Below are 23499 nucleotides of genomic sequence, written 5' to 3' on the forward strand. Positions count from 1 at the left end.
TTATCTTATTTGTTTGTATCTTTCTTAGCCCTGCAAAGTGGGGTGAAATGTTGACTCATATTAAATAGTTTAATTACTATTTGAGTTTGCTTTTTAAGTATTACATACATGAGCCATCTTCCTTTTTATGTATTACACACGGTTAATTACATAAAAAGTTAAAATAAAACGGTATGGCGATGTCATCAGCCTTATGTTGGTTTCAAAAATGCTTACAATTGTGTTAACTACCATATATAATAATTAGATTGAGGTAGGAATATGAAAGAAGATTATATATCTTGTAGGAGTGTGCATGAACTAAATGTTTAATAAAGTTTGAGTTGGTCACCATTAATCAGAGAAAGTTTGAAGTTAGTTCTAGTCCAAAACAAAGTTATTCCATCTTTTCATCTGTCCTTTTAAATTAGAATGGAAGAGTATGTTGTTTGAAAGGTTATTAGTACCAAAAAGGATTGACCTTTGGTATTAAAATGCCTTTGCTCTGGCATGTCGATGATATGGTTATGGCTAGTTGACGAGTATGAGAGAAATACTTTATTTAGCCATGCTGACCAAATACATTAGGTTGCAATAATACACAGCATACCAATTAATCCATGATCCTACATGTTCATAGAAACACTTACTTCCACTTTCAAATACATTTATAGCAAATATCTTAGAATGATTGAACTGAAAAGTGAATGAAAATATCTATGTTGTTTCTTTCTACATCTTTAAAGATCTCTTGAAGAAAAGAGTAATAAAGGATTATTAGATTACTTAATCCCTTTCTTTACAGGAAAATTTTTGTGATGTAATACTTTTATCAATTTGTTATTATATAATTATTTTAATTACTAATAATATATCCTATTTCTTATAGGTGGAACAGACACTTTCTCTGAGAGCGAACTTTTAGCGTCTGAGTCAGAGCCTGTTTTTTGTGATAAGAGATCTTCATTGGCTTCTTTGCCTGATATTTCACCTCTCAAATCACATCGCGACTCTATAGCTGCCTCCGATGATTTTGATTTATCAGGTATCATATTTTTATCGTTATTGTACATCAAAGATACTTTATAATCTTAATCTACTTATAAATTCTACATTTTAGATAAGAATAAAAATTTTAATAACATAGTTATACTTAAAAGTAATATTCCCTATTGCAGAGGTTCATAAAGTTTGGGTCTGGAGTACTAACAAATTTAAGGACATTTAGCCGTTGGTTCAAAGTTAATTAACATTTTATTCAAGGATATTAAATAGTTAGTCAAATTGCTGTAATTACTTTAAAACAACTTAATTTGGTTATTTTCTAAATTTTGAAACAGCATTTCTAACTTATTATTCTCCGAAATGTTCTAATAAATAATACTTTTCTTATTAAATTGTTCTCAAAACAGTTGTTTAAAACAAACTCAATTTAATTTATTTTTTTCTATTAAGCTACAAACATAGGATGATATTTGTCTATAAAAAACAAATCAAGAGAATATTTAAATTAGAAATAATAATTAAGTAATATAATAAATAAAATAAGCAATAACAATTCATTAGTATAATCTGTTAACAGTTTAAATTTTAAATCCATCTTCACACTTTTGATCACACTAGATATAACTTAAAAGATATCTTTAATAATAAAAGTTTGAATTTTATTAAAGTCTGTTCAATTAATTGCTTCCATAAGTCATTTTGTTTTATTTTAATTTCAAGAATTTATATTGGATTGTTAAATAAATTGTTTATTATTAGCTTAAACATATTTTTCATAGCATATAACCTGACTTTTACAGTGAATATTTATATTTATTTCAATTTGTAGAAGACGGACCTTTGACGAATAGTGACTCCATACAAAACTTATCTGACGCCATCATAAGAAGACAGAGGGAAGAAGAAGAATCTAATTTCATATGCGGCCAAAAATCTCACGCAACTCAAGGAGGTGGCATTATTGACCAAGTAATAGAAGTTGACAATATGGTGACGAGGCTCCTTCGAGTCCTTCATATTATTGAAGCCAAAAGACAAAATATTAAATATATAAGGTAAGCTATCCTTAAGTTGAATAGCTCTAACTTTAAATTAAATTGGTTTTCTAGTCCCAATGCTAAATTTCTTATTCAAATACCTTTAATAATTAATCTTACCTTTTGAATTGTGTTCTTATTTAACACTTTTATACACATTAACTAAACTCATGATTCTTAACAGAATTAGAAATATCTTGAGCTTTGAAAAGATTTAGAAATAATGTTCTTAAACTTCTTTATTTTTAGAAGTTTAGAATTAAGAATTATTTTAGGAAAGTCGAGAATTATTTTAGGAGCCCATAAAAAATAATAAAGGAGTATAAAGTAATGAAGAAATTATAAGGACTTTTCATTGTAAATTGAATATCAAATATTTTATATTTATTTTTCATTTGACTGCCCACTCCAAATGACAATTTTATTGGTTGTTGTACTTCTTAATATGTTTAATTTTATCAATTTCAGAGAAAATGGTGAGAAAGAAGTTAAAAATATTAATGAAACAATGGACACACTAAAGAATGAAATAAAAGAACTCAAATTAAAGCTACAGCAAACAGAAAAATCATCTCTCCAGGTAAATTCAGATTAAATTAAAGTAAATCAAGTAATTGGAAATTTTACATGATAAAAATCCATTTTTCTCGATCTATGAATTTTGCCCTCAATAAATTATTATTATTGAATACATTTTAGGTTGAAAGCCTGCAGAAAGAATTAAAAGAAAGAGAGAAACAATTAAACGAGTCTGAAAAGAAGTTTGAGTTAGCTCAAGAATTACTCACTAACAACTGGCACAAAGCTATGTCTGAAGTTCGAAGACTGTATGAAGCAATAGATTCGGCACTGGAGGTAATTTAAAAAAAAAATAATTTTGTGATTACGAAATGTTTATTTTTGTACCATACATGTAACAAAAATGTCATTGGGAGAGGTGGTTTCATAAATTACAATGAACAAGAGTAATTAATAATAAAAACTAACATTTTCTTCATAATCACAGATTATATTTAAAATATACATACCATACTTATATTTATACTTCAAGAAGATAAGAAAATATTATTGCACACCAGCAATAAAAATTTGTGACCTATTTTTTAAGTGAGACTGGCAGGGAAAGAAGAAAAATAACATAAACAAATTGAACTTCAGGATTTTTTATTTCCTATACAATTAAAGCTCTTTCTCCATGGTTCCATTATTTGATTTTTTTGTGTTTCACCTCAATTATTTGGAGAATTTTTTTTTTTCACTGGTGACCATTGTTCATATAATCGTTGGAAAGCAGAATGTCTGCTCATTTAACCTATATTAACAAAATTTAGATTTAATACCCTCTTAAATAGACCCTTATAAGGGACAAATATTAGTTTCAAATAAAGAAAAACTTTTCAAGAGTTTTATTTAATATCTCCGGTTCTAATTTGTTTAATTAGATCCGGTTTGTGCCCTTTGGTGCAGTTTATAGAGCCCTAAACCACTGCCAAGTTAGGTGTAGATTGGTTGAGTCGTGTCGAAGTTATTTCTATTTTTTATTATATAATATTACTTTCCTCTATTAACTAAATAGATGTAATAAGTAATTAATCACATCATCAATCCTATGTGTAAATAACTAAATATATTAATTTATATCTTACTTTCAGTTGTATTCAATTAATCTATCAATTGGGAAGCATTGCCCAGTATTCTAATGCTGTATAAAAGCAAGGAAATATGACTTTGTTTAAAAAGTTTTGTTGTAAAGGTATAAATAGAAACATTTTACTGTTTAAGCCTTGGTGAATTTTTTATTAAAAAACATTCACAAGAAAATACTAGACTAAAATCCTTAAGCCATTAGCCTAAATATGTTATAATTATTAATAGAGAGAAATGTTTTATTCCACAATGCTACTGTTTAATTCCATTATTAGATATATAAACACTAACATATGTTAATAAAAGATACCAATATTTGTTTTTACTTTTTCTTTTTTCAAACAATAATCAACTATAACCTAAATACAATATATAAATATATTTCAAATATTATTTTTATATATATATATTTTTTTTCGCCTTCTCGCACCAAGTTATATTACATTTTCCTTATTATTCATCATTTCCTTCTTTTTTTTCTCAACCCTATTTACGCCACTTTCTCTATTCCACTCTTTCGTACCTTACTTCTCCAGTGATTCACAAGACACGTTCAATTCATTACACAAATGTGATGCAAATCAAACAAAATTATCAACAAATAGAAATAAATAAAAAATAAAATAGCCACAGCAGTGGAACAATTGAAAAATAAATTTAAAAAACATATAAATAAGTTTTTAAAAAATTAATAAATAAGTTAAAGACACAAATAAATAGGTAAAAAAAAGAAAGAAAATTCTCTTTAAATTATTTTTACTGTATATTTTTTTCTTTTTAATCTGTGACTTTCCAACATATTTCCTATAATCTCTTATGAATCATAATAAATAAATATTATGCATTGTAATTAATTATTATTTTTTAACCAGTTGATGCAGGGAGCAGGAGATGAAGTTGAGAGGAGTGCAGTTCTGTCCAAGGTGAGAAGAGAGCTGGAAGAGACCAATTTCCGATGTTCAACCACACTTCCAGTGTCGACGTCTCGACCGGATCTAAATGCAAATGCAGCTCTACCTTTGAATGTTGCATAATCCCTTCATAGAGTTTTTTAGTTTGTTCTACGTGTTTTCTATTTTATTTTTTGAGGTTGTTAAAAAGATTTTGAAGTTGAAGAAAATATCTGTAAAGTGTATTGAGTTTCAAAGTGACATTTATGAGTGGTGTAATTAGGATATTATCTTGAAATCTAGTACTTTTATGATAGCTTTGAGAACTCAAAAAAACTTGTGAATAGTTGTGATAATGTTACCATTGTTAAATGTATATTTTCTATTTGTAAAATTTTCAATGATTCATTCTTTGTTTATTTTATTTTTTGTATGACATCTATTTTACTGTTTGTAGATAGATATATTTGATACAAAATTGATTAAGTTTTCTTTTCTTTATCTGGAATGCTAATTTACGATGTTGACTTTTGGCCAGATCATCATTATTTTTCATTTGTTTCCGAATTACAGCTGTACAGTGATCTCATCAGGAATATTGAATCATACTTTTTTATATTAAATTTCCATATATATAAATAATCAGCAAGTTTGTTCTTGCGATTCTCTGGTTTATCCAACTAATTATTAGAATTTGACTACCCGAAAATACCTACATGTCTCTTTTTTATATTAGTAATTTTAGTTTGTAAATATTTCTAGAATTTACTTGTGATTGAGTTATTCCTATGTTTAGACTTGTAGAATACATTAATAATTAACATTGAATTGTTCAATGATTAATTTTAGAATCTTTGTATAGTGTTACATTTTATTATTATTTTCTAATTGTATCATTTATTTTGGTAACAATGCACATAATTGTGCCATAAGTAATTAAGTAATTAACTGCCATAAAATTATTTCTGTTATTAACATCAAACTTAACTAAAATTTAAGGTAGCAATAATGATATTCCTGTTAAATTAACGTGTAGATTTAGAAATATTTAAATAATAACTTGGAAATTTGAAAAGAAAATTATCTATTTCAATTTGTATTTTTCATATGGCTCATTAACTTTAATTTTTAAAATTGAGGATTTTGGATGTTTTAAATAGACCTCAACAATTTTAATTTAAACAGCATTTGTAAGCATTGAAACAAAAATTGTCATTTATTTTGTACACTTGGATACTTATATCAGAAAATCTATCAATTTATCAATCTATCAATCAATCTGATATAGTATGATAAATTAAATTTTTATATTTGGAGAAAATTATTTCATAACAATATAAAAATTTTCTTAATTGTGAAATTCTCGCTAAATCTGTTGTAGTCATAAAATCCAATGTTTATCAACTATTTTTGGTTCTTTTCAAAACCAAATAAAATTTTTATTTTACTAATCTTTTTAGAATATTTCCACCCATTTTTTTTCTCAGTATTTGGCATAACATTTATGAAAAACTCATTACTAATTATTTATCTAATTTCTATAACTAAATGAGTGTTATTTAAAATTATATTTTTGAGACATATTCAAAAAATCCAAAGTATTGAATTTTAAGAATTAAAAAAAAATGTACGAAACATTATAATGTTAATAAAAATGTCCTTCAAAACCGTCTCACTGTAGATTTTCTCATTTCAATTAAAATCATTTATTTAATTGGCTCAATAATTTATGGTTGTCTATAATAATAACTAATTAAAAAGTCAAAGGCAAAATGTGATGTTAATATTACAATATTTATTAATGAATTTCTGAATTTTTGGTGCCTTTCGATTCTCATTGAAAGTTGTCTATTTTTAACATATAAATATATTTTAAATGTATTTTTGTGAAATCAAATTAAAATCATTGTAATGTTATATTTACATGACAGGATAAGTCTGTCAAATCAAAATTATTTATTATCTATTTTTAACTCATTGTATTTTTAAATCGTGCAGATTTTTTTTTACTGTTTTAATTTCGTAATTTTAGTGATATTTTTTAAAATTTTGATGATTTAATTTTGTGATAAGTTTTAAGTTAGTGAATGAACTATTTATATTAGTTTTGCATATTCCTGTACGCTTATTTAATATCACATTTATTTTAAGATGTAAATAATTGTAAAAGTGATAAATTAATCAATAAATATAATTTAGCGTGAGTTACTCTTTATATATTCCTTGATATTATAATTAATATGTAATAATTTAGTAATTTTAAAATGATTAATGGAGAATTTTATTTGATAAAATAACTTTGTAGTATAGTTAAATGCTTATATAATATTTTTCTTATTCTTTGACTATCGATACTGTGAATGTTTTTTTGTTTTTTTCCGAACCCTCTAAAACAGAAATAAGAAGTGAATTAGTAAGTGCATTACTGTGAAAAAGAAAAGTAATTCGTGTTGTGTCTTACCTTTTACTACCTTTGGTATTTTAAGGTTACCTGTTGTGTTTAATGTCATATATGAGCTATCCATTCTAAAAAGGAGCTATTTTAAGTCCGGAGGTAAGGGGCCTCTTCGTGTTGTCTGTGAATGGTTAAAAAGCATCTGGACACCTCTATCCTCCTTGGGCAAGTGCCTTTTATTTCAATGCAACAACTCCTTTCTACCATAAATAAATCTGTATTGTAATATTTCTTTTTTTTTATTAGATAGTGCTGTAAGTAAATATTTTAGTTGTTTCCATGTATTTCTATCTAAGAGCAAACAGATCAACTTTATCATGGACAGCAAACTAACCAGTTTCAACATTCAGAAGTTATGGAGGCAAAAACAAACATTGTTCAAAGTAATCAAGATGGCAGCACCACTCTTTAAGTGGACTGAATCGCTGCCATGTTGAGCAGATGGATTAAAATATTTTTATATGTATATATAGTTGACCGCAAAGATTAAGAAATAAGTAGATGGTCAGAGTTGTGGTAAAAAAAAAGTCTTTTTTTGACCGTAACCCTGACCATCTACTTATATCTAAAATATTTTTACTTTTGTTCAAATTTCTGCCATGATTATTTTTTAAAAAGAAAAAATAGAAGAGGAGAAAAATTATCAATGAAATATTTAGGTCATATGTCAATTGCAATTAAATAAAGATGGTTGTGCGACACATGATGTATGCATAAACTATGCAGGGGTCATAGTAACGGAAGAAAGAGAAACTTGTTTGCTTGGATGTCAGGAGAGTGGATATATCCTGGAGGCAGAAGGTCCTAACCAGCCTTTTCCTACTTTAAGCTGGTTGCATATTTGGAAAGAAGACATAAAAATTTAACAGTTGCCAAAGATCATATAATTGGTTAGTCTGCTCAACCTATGATTAAATAGATTGTAAAAGTAGCTATTGATTCATTAAATGTCCTACAGAACCTGCCCTGAGATAGAGTCAACAATGTTTAATAAGTTAAAATAATATTCTCATATCTAGTTAATATTTAATTTATTCATTTAAACCTTGTCATCATGAGAGCTATATCTAAATTTTAAAATATTACAGTGTATTATTTATATGGAAGAACTAAACCGGGCATAAAATATGGGCTAATTGAAATATGGAATTTGAAAAGATACATTCATTTTCTAAAAATACTTTCCTTTTCTTACGTCGGCCCAAGACTCCCATTGGAGTCCTACACTGAATTTTCTAAAAGTAAATATTAATGATGCTTTTCATTTAACTAATTTTGTAATTAATGCAACAAATAATTTATACAATTAATGAAATACTAATTATGAGGTATGAGTTACTGGTATTCTCTGTAACCCACATCTTCACTAACTTTTCCGAGTAGGATCAGTTTTGAATATTAATTCTGAGTATTAACATATAATAACTTACAGATTACATAAATAAATGCTGCAGACATATACAAATTTCATTACACTGATAGCAGAACTTGCTTCAGTATAAATTATAAAATCATAAGACTTACTACATAACTTAGGAACAACTTAATTGACCTCATGAACAGGAATATAAAAGTCAGTCGAATATGGATTAAACATATTGAAGAAAACGAACAAGGAAACTCATCGTCAAAAGAAGCTGCTCATTATCCTCAATTACCAATTAAGTATAATGAGAGTATTGTGTCTCATTAAAATTGGACTCACTGAATAGCTGGGACAAAGATTGGCTAAACTCATATAAAGCAGGACCCTAGCTTGTACATTTTAAGCACAATAAACTTTAAATATTATACTTTAAAACCACAAAAAAACACAGATTGCAAACTAACAAAATAGACTGACTAAACTTTACTTGAAACTCTTTCACCTAAATAATATAGACAATTTAAACTGTAACAGTCAAATACTATAAACATTCCAACATATCTCATATAACTATATACAACAAGAACACAACAGGACTATCAGCATCATGCAAAGGAGGCACTTGACTAGCTCCTGAAAAAATTCTTTTTTTCAAACACAGGAATTTGTCATCTCAATCAACCTGTAATAATAATCAATCAAACAATATTTCAATCACACGAAGAAGATAAAAGAACAAAGAAGAAAACTCTGCACTAAATCTTTGAATTATTCCATTTTAGTTAGTTTTTTTTACACTTAATGTTTTTACTATTCTGTTTATAATCTTTTAAATAAATATTGATTGCCTACTTGTTTTGAAACCTATTTGCTCTTTACTTTCTCCCATTTTGTGTGTAATGTATATTGTTATATTATACTTCTTCAGTAATCAAAGTCACTAAATTATTGTGGTACAGGTAATATGGCTTTATATCATACGATCTGTAAAATGTATTAATAAACTCTCCTCCCACAGGAGTAATATAGAGAGGAAAATAGAAAGAGAAAAAAAAAAAGGTAACATCTTTAAATTAAATTTTTTCTCATTAAAAATAAAACATCTGACATTAACTTGAGAAGAAAAAGATGTCAAAATAAAATCACCCCCCTCCCAGATAATAATTAACACTTGGAGATAAATGAACCAAGAAAAAAAGTAGTGGTGTAATTAAATGTTGGTATGACCAAAACCTCCAACTTATTTTATATCAAAATCAGTTCTTTTTATGGTTCTAATTGTTTTGGTATCAACAGTATATAAGTTATTGATTTACACCTCTTATATCAGCAGATAGAACAAATGATATCTAAATATAAATACTTCAACAAAATTTAGAAGGTAAGGTTGCTCTAGATCACAAAGAATGATAATAAATAAATTTTCCATTTTTTAAACCAAACTCTCTAACTGATTTAATATCAAAATAAGTTCTGTTCATGGATTTATTTTTTTATTAGATTGTTGATTGATTGAGTGTAATGTATAAAAGGAAGATGGTCATTTCCATTATAGAAATATATAAAATCAGGGAAATAACGCAATCTATGGTTATTTCTCTTCTTTCCTGCCTTTCATATTTCTCTTTTATCTACTTATTTTATTTGTTATTAATTCCATCTCCATTAATTGTCAAATACCTTTTGTAATTCTCATTTATACTTTTCACAGTACATGTTATTCTTATTTTCTTTAATTTCCTTTGTTTGTGTTAGTGTAAACTTTCACATATTTTAAATCACATTTAGGTATACCTTAGTTTACTTTTATTACCTGTGTTGTATTCTCTTAATTTGTTACATTATTTTAGCTTTTTGTATCTATTTTAACCCTGATGAAGCCCTACAAAGTGGGACGAAAGGTTGCTCACATTAAACAGTTTAATTTATATTTGAGTTTTTCACTTTGAAGACTATCTTCCTTTCATATTTTTTGGTAATATTTGCCATTATGAAAAGATCTGATCTATGAAATCAATCTTTATTCTGGGACACTTGATCCCCCAAGAATAACAATTTGGAACAGTTTGAGCAGCTTTTGTCTGGATACATAAACTATTGAACATAATTAAATGAATCGATTACAATATTTGAATAAAAATATATATTTATTTATGCTTATGTTTTCTTTTTGTAATTCTTATTTTTTGTACTTTTTGTTCTTTCACTGTTCACACATCTTATTTTTATTTTCTTTACTTTACTTTGCTAATTTTTATATACATTTTCACATTTGAATCATTTGTAGCCTTAATTTACTTTTATTTCATGTTATCTATTCTTTTATTTTGTTGAATTATTTTAGTTGTTTGTATCTTTTTTTCAGATCACAGTTAATATTTTAATTATTATTAGAGTTCTTTGTACCGCACCCAGACCATCTTCCGTTTATTTATTTATTTTTTGGTATTAACAGAAATAAATTATTGATCTTCTTCTGTCTAGTCAGTACATACAATAAATGACTTTTAAATATAATCTACAGAAAAATTTAGAAGGTAAGATTGCCCTAGATCAGAATGAATAATTATATCTTACTTTTTATAATCCAAACCCTCCCAGAATTAAATTATCCATCTACTTCTCTCCAGTCAGCAGGTACAGTAAATGATTTCTAAATATCAACTACTCTAAGAAAATTTAGAAGGTAAGGTTGCTCTAGTTCACAAACAATATAGTAATTGTTCACAGGACCTTCTTGACAACTTGGTCAAGGGCTGTTAAAAAAGTAACATCAAATAAGACCAACTTATTATTTCTGGAAGCCTTTCCTACTCCTTTGTCAATGATAGCAAGGTCAAGAATACACCATGAAGGCTGCCTATGAAATTATATTGTAATCAAGACTGTGTCACATTGTTGCTTTACCTAATTCGGTTATAATGACGCTGTGGGGGCCACATTGTAGGCATTTATATAACTTTTAATCAAACTGAAGAAAAGATATACAAATCTAGCGACATAACTTAACGGTTATAAGGAATTTCACACTCTCTATAACAAAAAATATAATAGCGCCGCCGAGGGTGAACTCGTCACTTTTGTACAGTTAACCATACAGTCTTTACTCAAGGGCCACACTCGTGTCCACACCTAATATACACTAGAAAATATTTGCTTCCAATGTTTGCCTCTACGTTTGTCAATCATTAGCAAAGCACCGGCTTCATTACTCGTCCAATACCGATTTTGGAACATATTGAACAAGCCTGTAAAAGAGTGTGACTGAAGGTTTGTATGTACTTATAATCATCTTGTTAATACTGTTAGCTAGCGCTACCTAGCTATCATCAGCTTAAATTAACTTAATTCGGATGAACTTAAAAAAACTTTACATAAAATAATTTGAATTTTATAAAACACTTATATGCAATTCTACGCTTTCATGTGAAATCCTCCGTAAACGGTCAATTATAATCAATGAAGTAACCAATTGTTAGATTGACGATGGTTGAAATTTTGACTTGGGGGGGGAGACAATTAATAGTGTAAATTACTTTTTCAAGGTATGTGAAGCTGGCAAGGCAAGAATACCTAAATATGAAAACAATTTTCAAAATTAAAGAACACATTTTGTTGTTTTAAATGAAAAAAATTTAAATCTTTACAGCATTAATCATGATATATTTTTAAAAATAATCTCTCTATAATAATTCTATGCCAGTAATTTAGTTTAGTGATAAGGGTTTAAAAGAAAAAGTGAGAACATTAATAAGTTTTGTTAATTTATGCAATGGCCGGACAACACTGTCTTAGCGCCAAATAGACTTTCATGTAGTAGGCAGATATCTTTAGAGCCGTATTAAACTCTAAAAGTAAGTGGTGTGAATCGTGGGAACGCCAGTGCTTGTATAGTTTCGAATGCTAATTGTTTACCAAAAGTTTATCATCCAGGTAAGATTAAGTTATGTTATAATATGGAAGAATGATTGGAGATATATATAAAGTAATCTTGGGGAGTATTCGGATTGCAGAAAGTATTGGGAAAATGGTGTGTAAAAATTAAACAATATGAATGTACATAATTATCTTTATTTATTTGATATTTTTTACATATTTTATTAGAAATTTGAGTGTCTGAAGTTTAAAAAAAATTAATATTTTTTAAAGAAGTCAGTTTTTTTTTTTGCTGAGACTTCTGCAGAAACTTCTCCACTGCTTCTTCTCTCAGACATTTTAAGAGAAGGACTTGCTGCCATGGTATATCATTCTCTGTTGCCCACTTCAGACACTGATTGAAATGAGACAATGCTTCTCCATGTTTTATTGTCATTGGTTCCTCAACTTCTATTTAACCTTCTTCTTCTTCATCGGTAGAGACTACGATTTCCTCTTCAGTTTCGAATGTTAACTCTTTCTCCTCACGACCTTCAACCCATTCGTCAACATTTATGTCATTCAATAAAGTATCAGGGTTTTATTGTACTGTTGTTTTTATTATACTTTTAATCAAGATCGAAATAATGGTTTTTGACTAAAGCCTTTCAAGTCGAAGCTAAGAATACATCATTGAGACTAAAATGTTTCAATGTAGTAAGAATTTCTCGTTATTGAGCAACTATATACGAAATTAGAGCTGTGTGGTAATGGACCTTCATGTTTTGGATCACACTTATTTTCATGATGATTACAATAACTTATCTATGGATCGGACAGTTAAAAATTTCCTTTACGCACGTGCACTTATTTGAAAACCAAAATGTTATTGCTGAGTTTTTTCAAATGAAAATAACTTTTTTTGTATTCCAGTTGGGATTACTGGAGTGTTTGGAGTACCGAAGTTCGAATTACCGAGATTATACTGTATTGTAGATTTCGTATGCATATCTTTATTTAGAACTGAAGCATTTTAAACGGAAAAAAGTAAACTTTAGATAATTTCTGATGATTGAAAGAAATTAACTTCTTGATTTTTGATAATTATTGTAGGCTGTTACAAAACTAACCCCTACTAAATAAAATTCATTATCGTTACAATTAGTGAATGGATACGGCGGCTAGCAATCATTAAATTAAATATAAAGATATAATTATATGTATGTCGGACATTAAAATAGTTTTAAACTATTTGGTCTTTTTTTTTACCACAACCCTGACCATCTTCTTATATTTATTTAGATATAATATTCAATTTACTAATTTTTATGAACTAAGATGAATCACTCTCAACTGATTCACATAGAAATTACTTAATGATTTTCGATACCAAGTCGGTCTGTTCTCCATTCCAAAGTGTTCAAGAACTGAAGAGGGATTTCCACACCCAACAGTTCTTCCACCATCTACCAGTCCGTACCTTTCTATAGAAGGGGCAAAATGCACGCCTGCCAAACCACCAGGTCCACGCAGCAGACACAATTAAAAATTCTCGTTTTAACTCTCAACAGTTATTTATTTTTGCACTGAATAAAACTTGGATAATTTAAAAATATTTAAATTACAGCATAAAATACGCGTCAGCAATCTTCAGGTCATGTGTACTGCAGTAGGATTAGAGCCTGGATACAGACTGATAAGGCAGTTTGCAGTCCACTATTAGCAAAGATTGGAGCGGGCTGACTTCTGTCATGTTCTCACCCAAGAAGCCGTCTCGCCAACTGCTATTTTTGTGGCAACGCCACGTAGTGGAAAATATTACTTTTTTTTTTTTTTTTTTGTGTGTTTAGCAAATTGTTTTAGTTTTGTAAATATATGTAAATATTTTATTTCATAATTCATTTCTTTTTCTTCTTTTTTTTTGTAACAACAGGATAATTTATTTTCTTTATTTTACTTGTTTACATTTTAATATTATTAAATTGCCGATCAATTGGAAAGTAATTTCTTTATTATTTCATTTTCTTTATATTTTAATTTTTGTGAGATTATTTTCAGGCCCTCGGTTTTTTTTCTTTAACCCAAACCAGTGAACATTTTACTCTGGGAAAAAGAATTGTTTTTCAGTCGTGAAAAACCACTCGTCCCAACAAAGATAAAGTCCAATTTTAGTTCAAAAATGTCAAAAACTTGTTTTTTCGCCTCTCGGACCCCTGTGCGCCGTACCCTCTTCTTCATTGGTCCTCCCAGCTGCCCACCCGATCGCCGATAGCTAATGGTTCGGAAAAAGAGGCGTGAAACCCAGTGCCGTGAAATCTATCGAACTTGGATTGGTTCTCACCTTGTTCCTAGCTGGCCCCTTTCCTAATGGGCCTTCATACCTCAGCTTTCATATCTCTTTGCAACAATCGATTTTAATAATCCCTAGTTATATCCAGGGGACTTTTTAAGATCTTTCGCCTGAAGGATATCCTTCCGCGGGCTGGTTCGGGAATCCATTACGATCGACCAGATCAAGGGTAAGGACTAGTGGGCGCGTTGGTTTCACGCCACATTTCACACTCTTGGCAACTGTACCATCTCCATTAGCGTCAATGGATATTGACGTCTGGAAAGACGCCCCGTGATAGCAATGATATAAGTTGTAATTAGGAAAACAATAAAATAAGTGCACATAATATTAATTTGCACCCCAATTGCACATAATATTAATTTAGGGGTTTTTTTCGCCTATAACTTATCTGTCAACGAAAAAGTCGTATAGCAAACCAAAAAGCATTAATTCTAGCATATGAAGGTGCCTGTAAGTTGCAACTCTTATTGGTGTGTTGTTGCGGCCAACATACGGTCCACAAATCGATTACATTAACATATGATTTTTATAAGTCAAAAAAAAAAACAACTACTCTCTATTGTTTTTTACACTATAAAAATAGAAAGATGACGTCTTAGCGCCCCAGTGTGCACACACATATCGTCTCCATTGTCTTCTCACTACGTAGTTGCCAGTATCCCTGCCATCTCCGTCATCTACATAATTTTAACCTTACTACTTAGGCTCATCCTCCAAGAGTACGTCCTTTTGTCGATCTGCCTCCACGAGAACAACCACAACCTTGCCCCATCAATCACTGGTGTTATGAGACCTTTCTTTTCTTCTCTCTTCTGTTCAATTCATTTAATTTTGTAATAGTTTTAAGCTTCTTTTTTTTTATTTTGTATATTTTTATATATTTTGTGTTCCTTTTATTATGTTCACTTATTTAAAAATACAAAAATAACAAAATTCGGCAGTTTATTTCTTTTCTTTTCACTACTTTTCACGGTTGGGCTAGTGATGGTTCTTTTTGAACCCCTACCCTCCGTAACATGTATATTCTCCCTATAAGTCATCAAATAATAATTTTGAAACTTGAATCAATTAGGACGAAACATGTACAAAATCACATGAATAAATAACAAAACTCATGACTATGATTAAAAAATGTATTGATTGTTTTTATAACAAACATAATTTGTTTTATAAAAACACCGAAAAGAATGAACTACGGCAAAGAGATAGAAGCAACAGGAAATCGCGACTTTTTTGTAATGTATAAAGTTTTGAAGTTCAAAGATCTTTCTTGTAAGTTTCTAATGTCATTGTTTACAAAACTATCATTCGCCCAACAGTCACCTATGACAGTGAGCCATGGGTCCTGACAAAGGAGATGAAGAAATGACTATGTATCTGGGATAAAAGATACTCAGAAAAACATATGGACCAGTCTACTCTGAAGGAGAGTGGAACATTAGAAAAAATGAAGATTTAAGAACAGTCAGACATAGTAAGTGTAATAAAAAAGGGAAGGCTGAGGTGGCTTGGGCATGTGGAATGCATGAAGGAGGATCGTCTGCCTAGGAAGCTGCTTCTTGAAAACTCAGGTTGTACCCGAAAGCGTGGACTTCCCAGAATGAGATGGCTGGACGATGTTGAGGCAGACCTGGGGTTAGAAGGTGGAGAGCGGTTGCTACCGATAGACTAGCCTGATATGCAATCTGTGCTGAGGACCATGCCCTTCGAGGGCAGTAATATTATAAAAAAGGTTCACACCTTGAATGTGTAATATCAGTCCCGAACTACTTTTTCTTTTTTAGCTGTTCATACTTATCTTCTAAACTTGGTTATTTGAACTTAAGTGGTCTCAAAACGCGTATTTCCGTTGAAAACCCGAATTCGTAATTTTGTACGATCGCAATACTCCCACTTAAAAAAAAAAGAAGAAAAATAGATGCATAAAAACAGGTTTAAGTACACTTGTGTATAAATAATTATTAAGAAGACTGAAAATAGACTTCATTAGTTTTTTTTGTTTAAAGTTCTCTTTTTGAAAACTCCCACAAACACGTTTAAAAGTGCATTATTTGGATATCTAGAGCAAATTAGATTTCGCCTGCAACCCCGGAAGGCACATTCCATTGTTCGAGCTTGGATTGCGCGCGCTCCAACAAAGAGTGATCAAACAATTGGGAAACTCTCCCTGTTTTCCTTACGACACTCTGTCACACGCCGAATGCCCTCTCCGGTCATTGAATTATACACACGGGAACAATACTAGCGTTGAGTCGACGATTTCACTTTAAAAAACACTTAAGAAATGGAAACAATTTGTCGACATTAAGAGTATCATCACTGAAATAATGCTGTGTGTAATGACAAATGAGACATAAAATAAATCATAACAAATCATTATTTTATTCATACAATTAGCATATAAAATATTATAATAGTTTCATAATTTATTCGGAAATATCTCAATTCTTGCACTTCTGATAAACCTTTCAAATCGACTCAACAAATTGTAAAGACTGTTTCAAGGGGAAACTAAATCCATTTTATTTATTATTCGTCGTCCTTTATAATTCTATTATAATTGTTCGAATTCGGCTGTTGCAGATAAATTTTTCTGTTACACTGTAGCCGTGAGTCAAGCCTGTGCGTTTCGGAGCCCTCCTTGGAGGTCAATCCAGTCTCCTAAATTGGATACCCTTCTTAATTCGGGAAAAATTGACGGTTAAGCGAAATCTTGAAACAACACAATAGTTCACATTAAATTAAAAATTAAAATTATTTATCACAGTCAACCTTCTTTGTAAAATTTTTTAATTAAATTTAAACTATTGACTAATTAGAGTGATTTGGGGACTGATATAAATGACCTGGGCAGAATAGCCTGTATGAAGTTGTTTTTTAAATGATTGGGTTCTAAAATTGTATTAGAATTGTCCTTGAGGATGGCCGAATTGGCCAAAACGTCGGATTTATAAAGGAATAAAAAATGTTTTGGGACTAAAATGGATAGAATTTTATTTATTTAAACAATATTAAACAATCTCAAGAACTAACACTTTCTTCCACATGCCCAAGCCACTACTACATTTTCTATAGCCAACAGCCCTGAAATCACTATAACAATATCAGAACAGCACACTACAGAAGATACATCTCTAGAAACATCTTTTTACTTTTTCATTTTGTTATTAGTTTATAAAAAATAATTATTGGATATAAATATAATTAAGAGAGAATAGAAATAAATAAAAATACAACTACGTAAATTTATCAATATTACTTAGCAAATAAGGGGTTTTATTTGCTAAGTAATATTGATAAATTTATATAGTTGTATTTTTATTTATTTGTATTCTCTCTTAATTATATTTATCTCCAATAATTATTTTTTATAAACTAATAACAAAATGAAAAAGTAAAAAGTTTTTTAAATTCTAATAAGGTATAGGCATCGTACAGTGAATTTATAAGGCCATGAACCAGGCTGCTGCAGCAGCCCAACTTATCGCTAACAAATTACGAGACATAAACATTCAAATCAACCCACGAAAAACGGACGCCATCACTTTCTCATACAAGAAAACTCCTAACAGAGCACCAACACTTAACGAACAGACAATACAAACCGAGAAACATCTCACATACCTCGGCATGAAGCTAGAAACAGGTCTATCTTTCACTGCACACATACAGAACAGAATAAAAATCGTCAAGTCAACATCATACCTCATCTACTCACCAGGGCTGTCACTCAGACTCAAATTACTCATATACAAAGTAATACTACGACCATCACTCCTACACGACGCACCACTACTACATTTTCTATACCCAACAGCCCTGAAATCACTATAACAATATCAGAACAGCACACTACAGAAGATATGTCGAGGAACATCTCTAGAAACATCTTTTTACTTTTTTATTTTGTTATTAGTTTATAAAAAATAATTATTGGATATAAATATAATTAAGAGAGAATACAAATAAATAAAAATACAACTATGTAAATTTATCAATATTACTTAGCAAATAAGGGGTTTTTCTGTAATTCGGACCCGAAAAGTACTGTGTTCTTTAAAAACTCTCTTCATATCATATTTAATCAGTTTTTGAGAGGAATTAATCATGCTGTCTTACGTAAAAAAAGTACGTACAAAAATATTATGTTATTAAAACATTCTTCGGTGATTCTTGGTTTCGTGCTCATATAGAAGCTAAGCGTCCATGCAGTCGCTGGATACTCTCAAATAAATCAGGAAAGATGCGCGGAAGGATAAGAAATACCAACAATAGAGTGAATGAATTAGCAGGAGCAGAGAAGTAGCTACTTCCTCGGTAGTGGAAGGGCGATCCTCCGATATGGGATCAGGGTCGCCGCTCTTGAGTGTTCATCTACCGTGGAAGAACCAGTCGATGTTCTTGCGAGGCAGCTTCAAATAAATATTAATAAAGTGAACCGCTAAGACCCATGAGTGGACATGGGTTCAGTACTTTGTGAGGTATCACTGTTTTAAGAACAACGGTTATACAAGGAGGTATCTTTTTTAAGACCATGTTTTTCTGCAACTAAGTGTATCCACTTTATGAGGCTAGATGGAACCCAAAGGGTTGCCACACGGCTACAGTGTAACAGAAAATAATTATCCACAATAGCCGGTTCGAACACGAGTCTTTGGAGTTAATAGCAATAGTACCTTACCACTGCTCTCTCTATAAATAAATAAATATTCTATACAAATATATATTTTTCCAATTCCACTAACATGTCTAGGGAAGGCACCTGTACGTCTTATGAATCCTGAGATCTATTTTTTCAATGTCAAAATGATTGTCCGGACACCTAGAAATCAACATTTTGTCGAATATCATGAAAATTACTACTCCTATGAATACTTCATAAACTTCTTTATAGTCCATTAAACTAGCTTTAATTTGAGTGCTAATAGATATCTGTACGTCACATAGTTCCTGAGATATAGATTTCTCAAAATAAATTAACTAACTACTAATCTTTCAGTAGATTTTTAAGAAATTTTGCTTTTTAAAAACTATATCTTGAGAACTATCGAACGTAAATAGCCCTATTAGGGCTCATATTTCAGCAAATCTGCTTTTCTTTAAATAACGTTCTATAAGGTTTTTTTTAGTATTGTTGATAAATTTAAATTTATGGAGCTCCGAAAGAAGAAACAATTTTCTTATAACGTTTTGAAAAATCCACCATTTTGTATACCTCCTAACTAGTATACTTGGCAGAATCATCAATTTTGACTAGTAATTATACATAGTTTTAATTAAAGTAATAAAAAATTGGGGCCAAATAACTGCCTTTTTTTTCAGGCTCTCATACTGTTCGTACAAGCTACCCTGAAAAAAACACGTTTTTAGGACAAACCATCGCGAGTTTGTTTAATACACTTGAGTTGTCAATGTAACAAGAAGAACATGAAGAGTATTGGACTTTGTATCTTTCAAAGATATTTTTAATGAATTTTGAGCAGGTTCCCTTGGAAACCCTTCTGCTTATAATTAGTTATTCTAATAATTCAGAAATTATACCTAGATCTCCAGGAACCCCCCAGATCCTTATTTGAAAGAGAGCTGAATAATTTAATAATAAGATAAACTACTAATATGAGGAGAAGATGGCTGGGGGTGTTGTCAGCAATGATATACAAAGATAAAAGATTATTTATTTGTGCCGACGTTTCGACCTGAATAAGAAATATCTTGAATTGGACTATGAAACCTATATCCAGCCTAATTGGTAACTATGGTAGACTAAATGGTTACAAAAAAAATCACTAGATATTTTAAAATTAAATTTTGATTGACAAGAAAATTATTTTCATACATATTGAGCTTATAAATGGTATTTGGTCTGGGTGCGGTCAAATAGTAAATTGTTGTACCATTTTTATTTGAGCCAACGTTTCACCCCACGTTGCAGGGCTTCGCCAGGGCTGTTTTGACGGAAGTCAAAGTGAACTTATGGACTTATGAACTTATATTGAACTTATTCAGGTTTCCTCAGAACCTTTCGCATTTATTTAAACAACGCTCAAGTATTAGAGTTCACAATCTAAACCAGGGCGTGCGTCGACGTCAGCTCTAATGTGTGAACTGAAAATATTCCTCTACGACTGCCAGGAGTACCGTTGAACGTATCAACTAAACGACTACGTACACAATGTAACCTACATATTAAATGTTCCCGTTTACAAGACACGTGCTGCCTCCATAATAAATAATCTAGCTTACTCTGGGAAAGGAAGGAATTCAGTTCCCGCCATTTCCATAATAGTAGAGTATATTTCCCCCCAATCCGTTACTAAGACAACGGCTTCATCCTAACTGTCGCATGTGGTTTCTTTATAAAATTTATTAAAGTGCTTTTACACGTTTGCCAAACTACGGAGAATTCACCCATACGTAAGTGTTTGGATGAGTTATTTGGATTGGATGAGAGAAGTTGGTCTGAATTTGTGGCCGATCTGTTGAGTGAGTGGGCACAAATTCAAGGGCCCTTTGTACTGCATCCACAAGTTTGTGTTCGGTTAGTATTGTTTTAGAACTGTCAACAGATAAATATTTGTGTTTTAGTTAATTTATGAATTTCCCAAAGCCTTCAGATTCAATAATTAAATCCATTTTAAAATTGTAAATTTTCAGCGTAAAAAAACATTGCTTCAAATCTTGTTTAACTTTAGACTAAATTAACTTTAGACGGTTAATTGACAACAATTACTTTGGGCTCTGTTTGAACTTCTATACAATGGCTAAGCTGAAATTTATTCATTAAATAGTTAATCTTTAAGGCACTGCTGAAAGGTTTAGTCGATTTAATGAAGGTTTTGTTATATTTTAAAATAATATTTAGTCTTAAATTTAATAAGACTTTTTAAAATTTATTTATATATATATTTGAATAATTGACCGTATTATTTTAAATTATGAAGAAGATTGTAGGGATTGCGGTAAATGAAAACGAAAAATAGTTCACTACTATTTATTTGCCTATGTTTGTTCCCACTTTTTAGATCTTCACCAGGGCTAAAAAGAAACAAAAACTACTAAAACTACTATTTTGAACAAGATTAATTAAAATAGAGTCACTTTTAAATATATCGAAAAAACACGAAAAACCATTTCTATGAAGTCATTCGATTTTATCGAAAAAGTTGTCACATATCAGGATTATACTCACACTAAATATTTTAGTTTCGCTCGACGTTTTGTTTTTGAGCAAGTCTGTTCACACACACAGACAGACGGATCATTTTGCGAGACTATTTTCAGACAAAACATGTATTTCCGTCGAAAACTTGAATTCGAAATTTAGTACGACCGCTAAGCAAAAATGAGGTGTACATTGTTGACCGTAGATTACTAATTAGAGAAGATGGTCGGGGGGGGGGGGAGGTGCGGTCAGGAAAAAAAAGCATAAATAAACATGAAATTATTTATTTATGCCAACGTTTCGATCTGAGTTTCTGGTCTTCATTAGGGCTATAGAACAAAAGAAATAAAAACCATTCAGAGAAACATAAAACTGAAAAGAAATAGTATACTAACAAATTTGGAATTATTCAAAACAGTTTATTTTTGGAATTATAGAAAATATAATATTATGTAATTATGAGAGATAGTTGACCGTGGATAACGTACGAGGAGAAGATGGTTGGGGGTGCGGTCAAAATGAAACACAAATAAGTTAATATAACCTATTTAATTGTGCCAACGTTTAGGCTAGAGTCTCTACCCTTCTTCAGGGCTAAGAACAGAACAGAACAAGAACACAATAAGTATAGGAAATAAAAAAGAAAATATAAACAGAATGACATAAAATGAATAATTTTACAGATTATTATGGTTACATATATTTTCTTTCACTCAATTTTCTTTTTCTTTCCATATTTCAAATTTTAAATTATTAATAACTAATATGTTCATACTTCTTTGCATTATATAACTTCATTTTTATTTCATTTCCTTAATTATGTTATTTTACCCACTTTTTCAATTACCTATGTATATATTTTATTTCCCACTTCTCTCATAACTTCATTTTATTAATTCTATTCTGTAAAATTATTCATTTTATGTCATTCTGTTTATATTTTATTATTTATTTTATATTCTTATTGTGGTTGTTATCTTGTTCTGTTCTTAGCTCTGAAGAAGGCTAGAAACTCTAGCCGAAACGTTGGCACAATTAAATAGTTTACATTAAATTATTTGTGTTTCATTTTGACCGCACCTCCAACCATCTTCTCCTCATAATATTATGTAGGTAAAAAAATTTGTATAATATAATATATGTAAGTAGTGTCTAAAAAAACTGAAAAACAATTTGAATCTACAAAATGAACAATATGACATAAAGTGAAGTAAATGATAACACTTACCCATTTTATATTATATTTCATCTTTCACTGTTATCAATCTGCCACTGTATAATTCCATGGTTATCAATAAACTATTCTGTATTAATCAACTCAATATTTTGTATAATTTCAAATTTGTTAGTATACTATTTCTTTTCTATTTTATGTTTCTCTGAATGATCGTTGTTATCTCTTTTGTTCTATAGCCCTGATGAAGACCTGAAACTCGGGTCGAAACGTCGGCATGATAAATAATTTTTTGTTTATTTATGGTTTTTTTTTTGTTAGTTTTTTCTGACCGTACCCGCGACCATCTTACTCCAATTAGTGAAGTAAAAATATATATACCTATTAGATTTTTCTTCAAATTATCAAACTTGTTATTTTAATTAAACTATCTTCTTTACTGTGAAGGCGAAGATATCTCGTGCTCATTAATTTTTGACTGGACTATATCTTGAGTCACGATTCGCATGAGTTGGGATCTCTAAGCGTCCCTCAGTTCGAGAACCATCTTCTGCCAACTGTTTTATAACACGCGTT

At 30.0% G+C, this 23499-nt stretch overlaps 1 protein-coding gene across 1 annotated transcript in view; it reads left to right on the top strand.

The window, feature by feature from the left end:
- Positions 1-6762, top strand: part of corn (cornetto) — a gene marked incomplete in the record, with an annotated part of 269163 nt that extends 262401 nt beyond the window's left edge. Inside the window, 5 exon segments of the mRNA XM_067051957.1 lie at positions 869-1024; positions 1814-2039; positions 2490-2601; positions 2721-2876; positions 4541-6762. Of these exon segments, the coding sequence (XP_066908058.1) occupies positions 869-1024; positions 1814-2039; positions 2490-2601; positions 2721-2876; positions 4541-4702 (812 nt within the window).
- Between the last annotated feature and the right edge of the window lie 16737 nt (positions 6763-23499).

Source organism: Halyomorpha halys, unplaced genomic scaffold, assembly GCF_000696795.3.
Source record: "Halyomorpha halys isolate HHAL.00 unplaced genomic scaffold, Hhal_1.1 Scaffold88.1, whole genome shotgun sequence".
Classification (NCBI taxonomy): domain Eukaryota; kingdom Metazoa; phylum Arthropoda; class Insecta; order Hemiptera; family Pentatomidae; genus Halyomorpha; species Halyomorpha halys.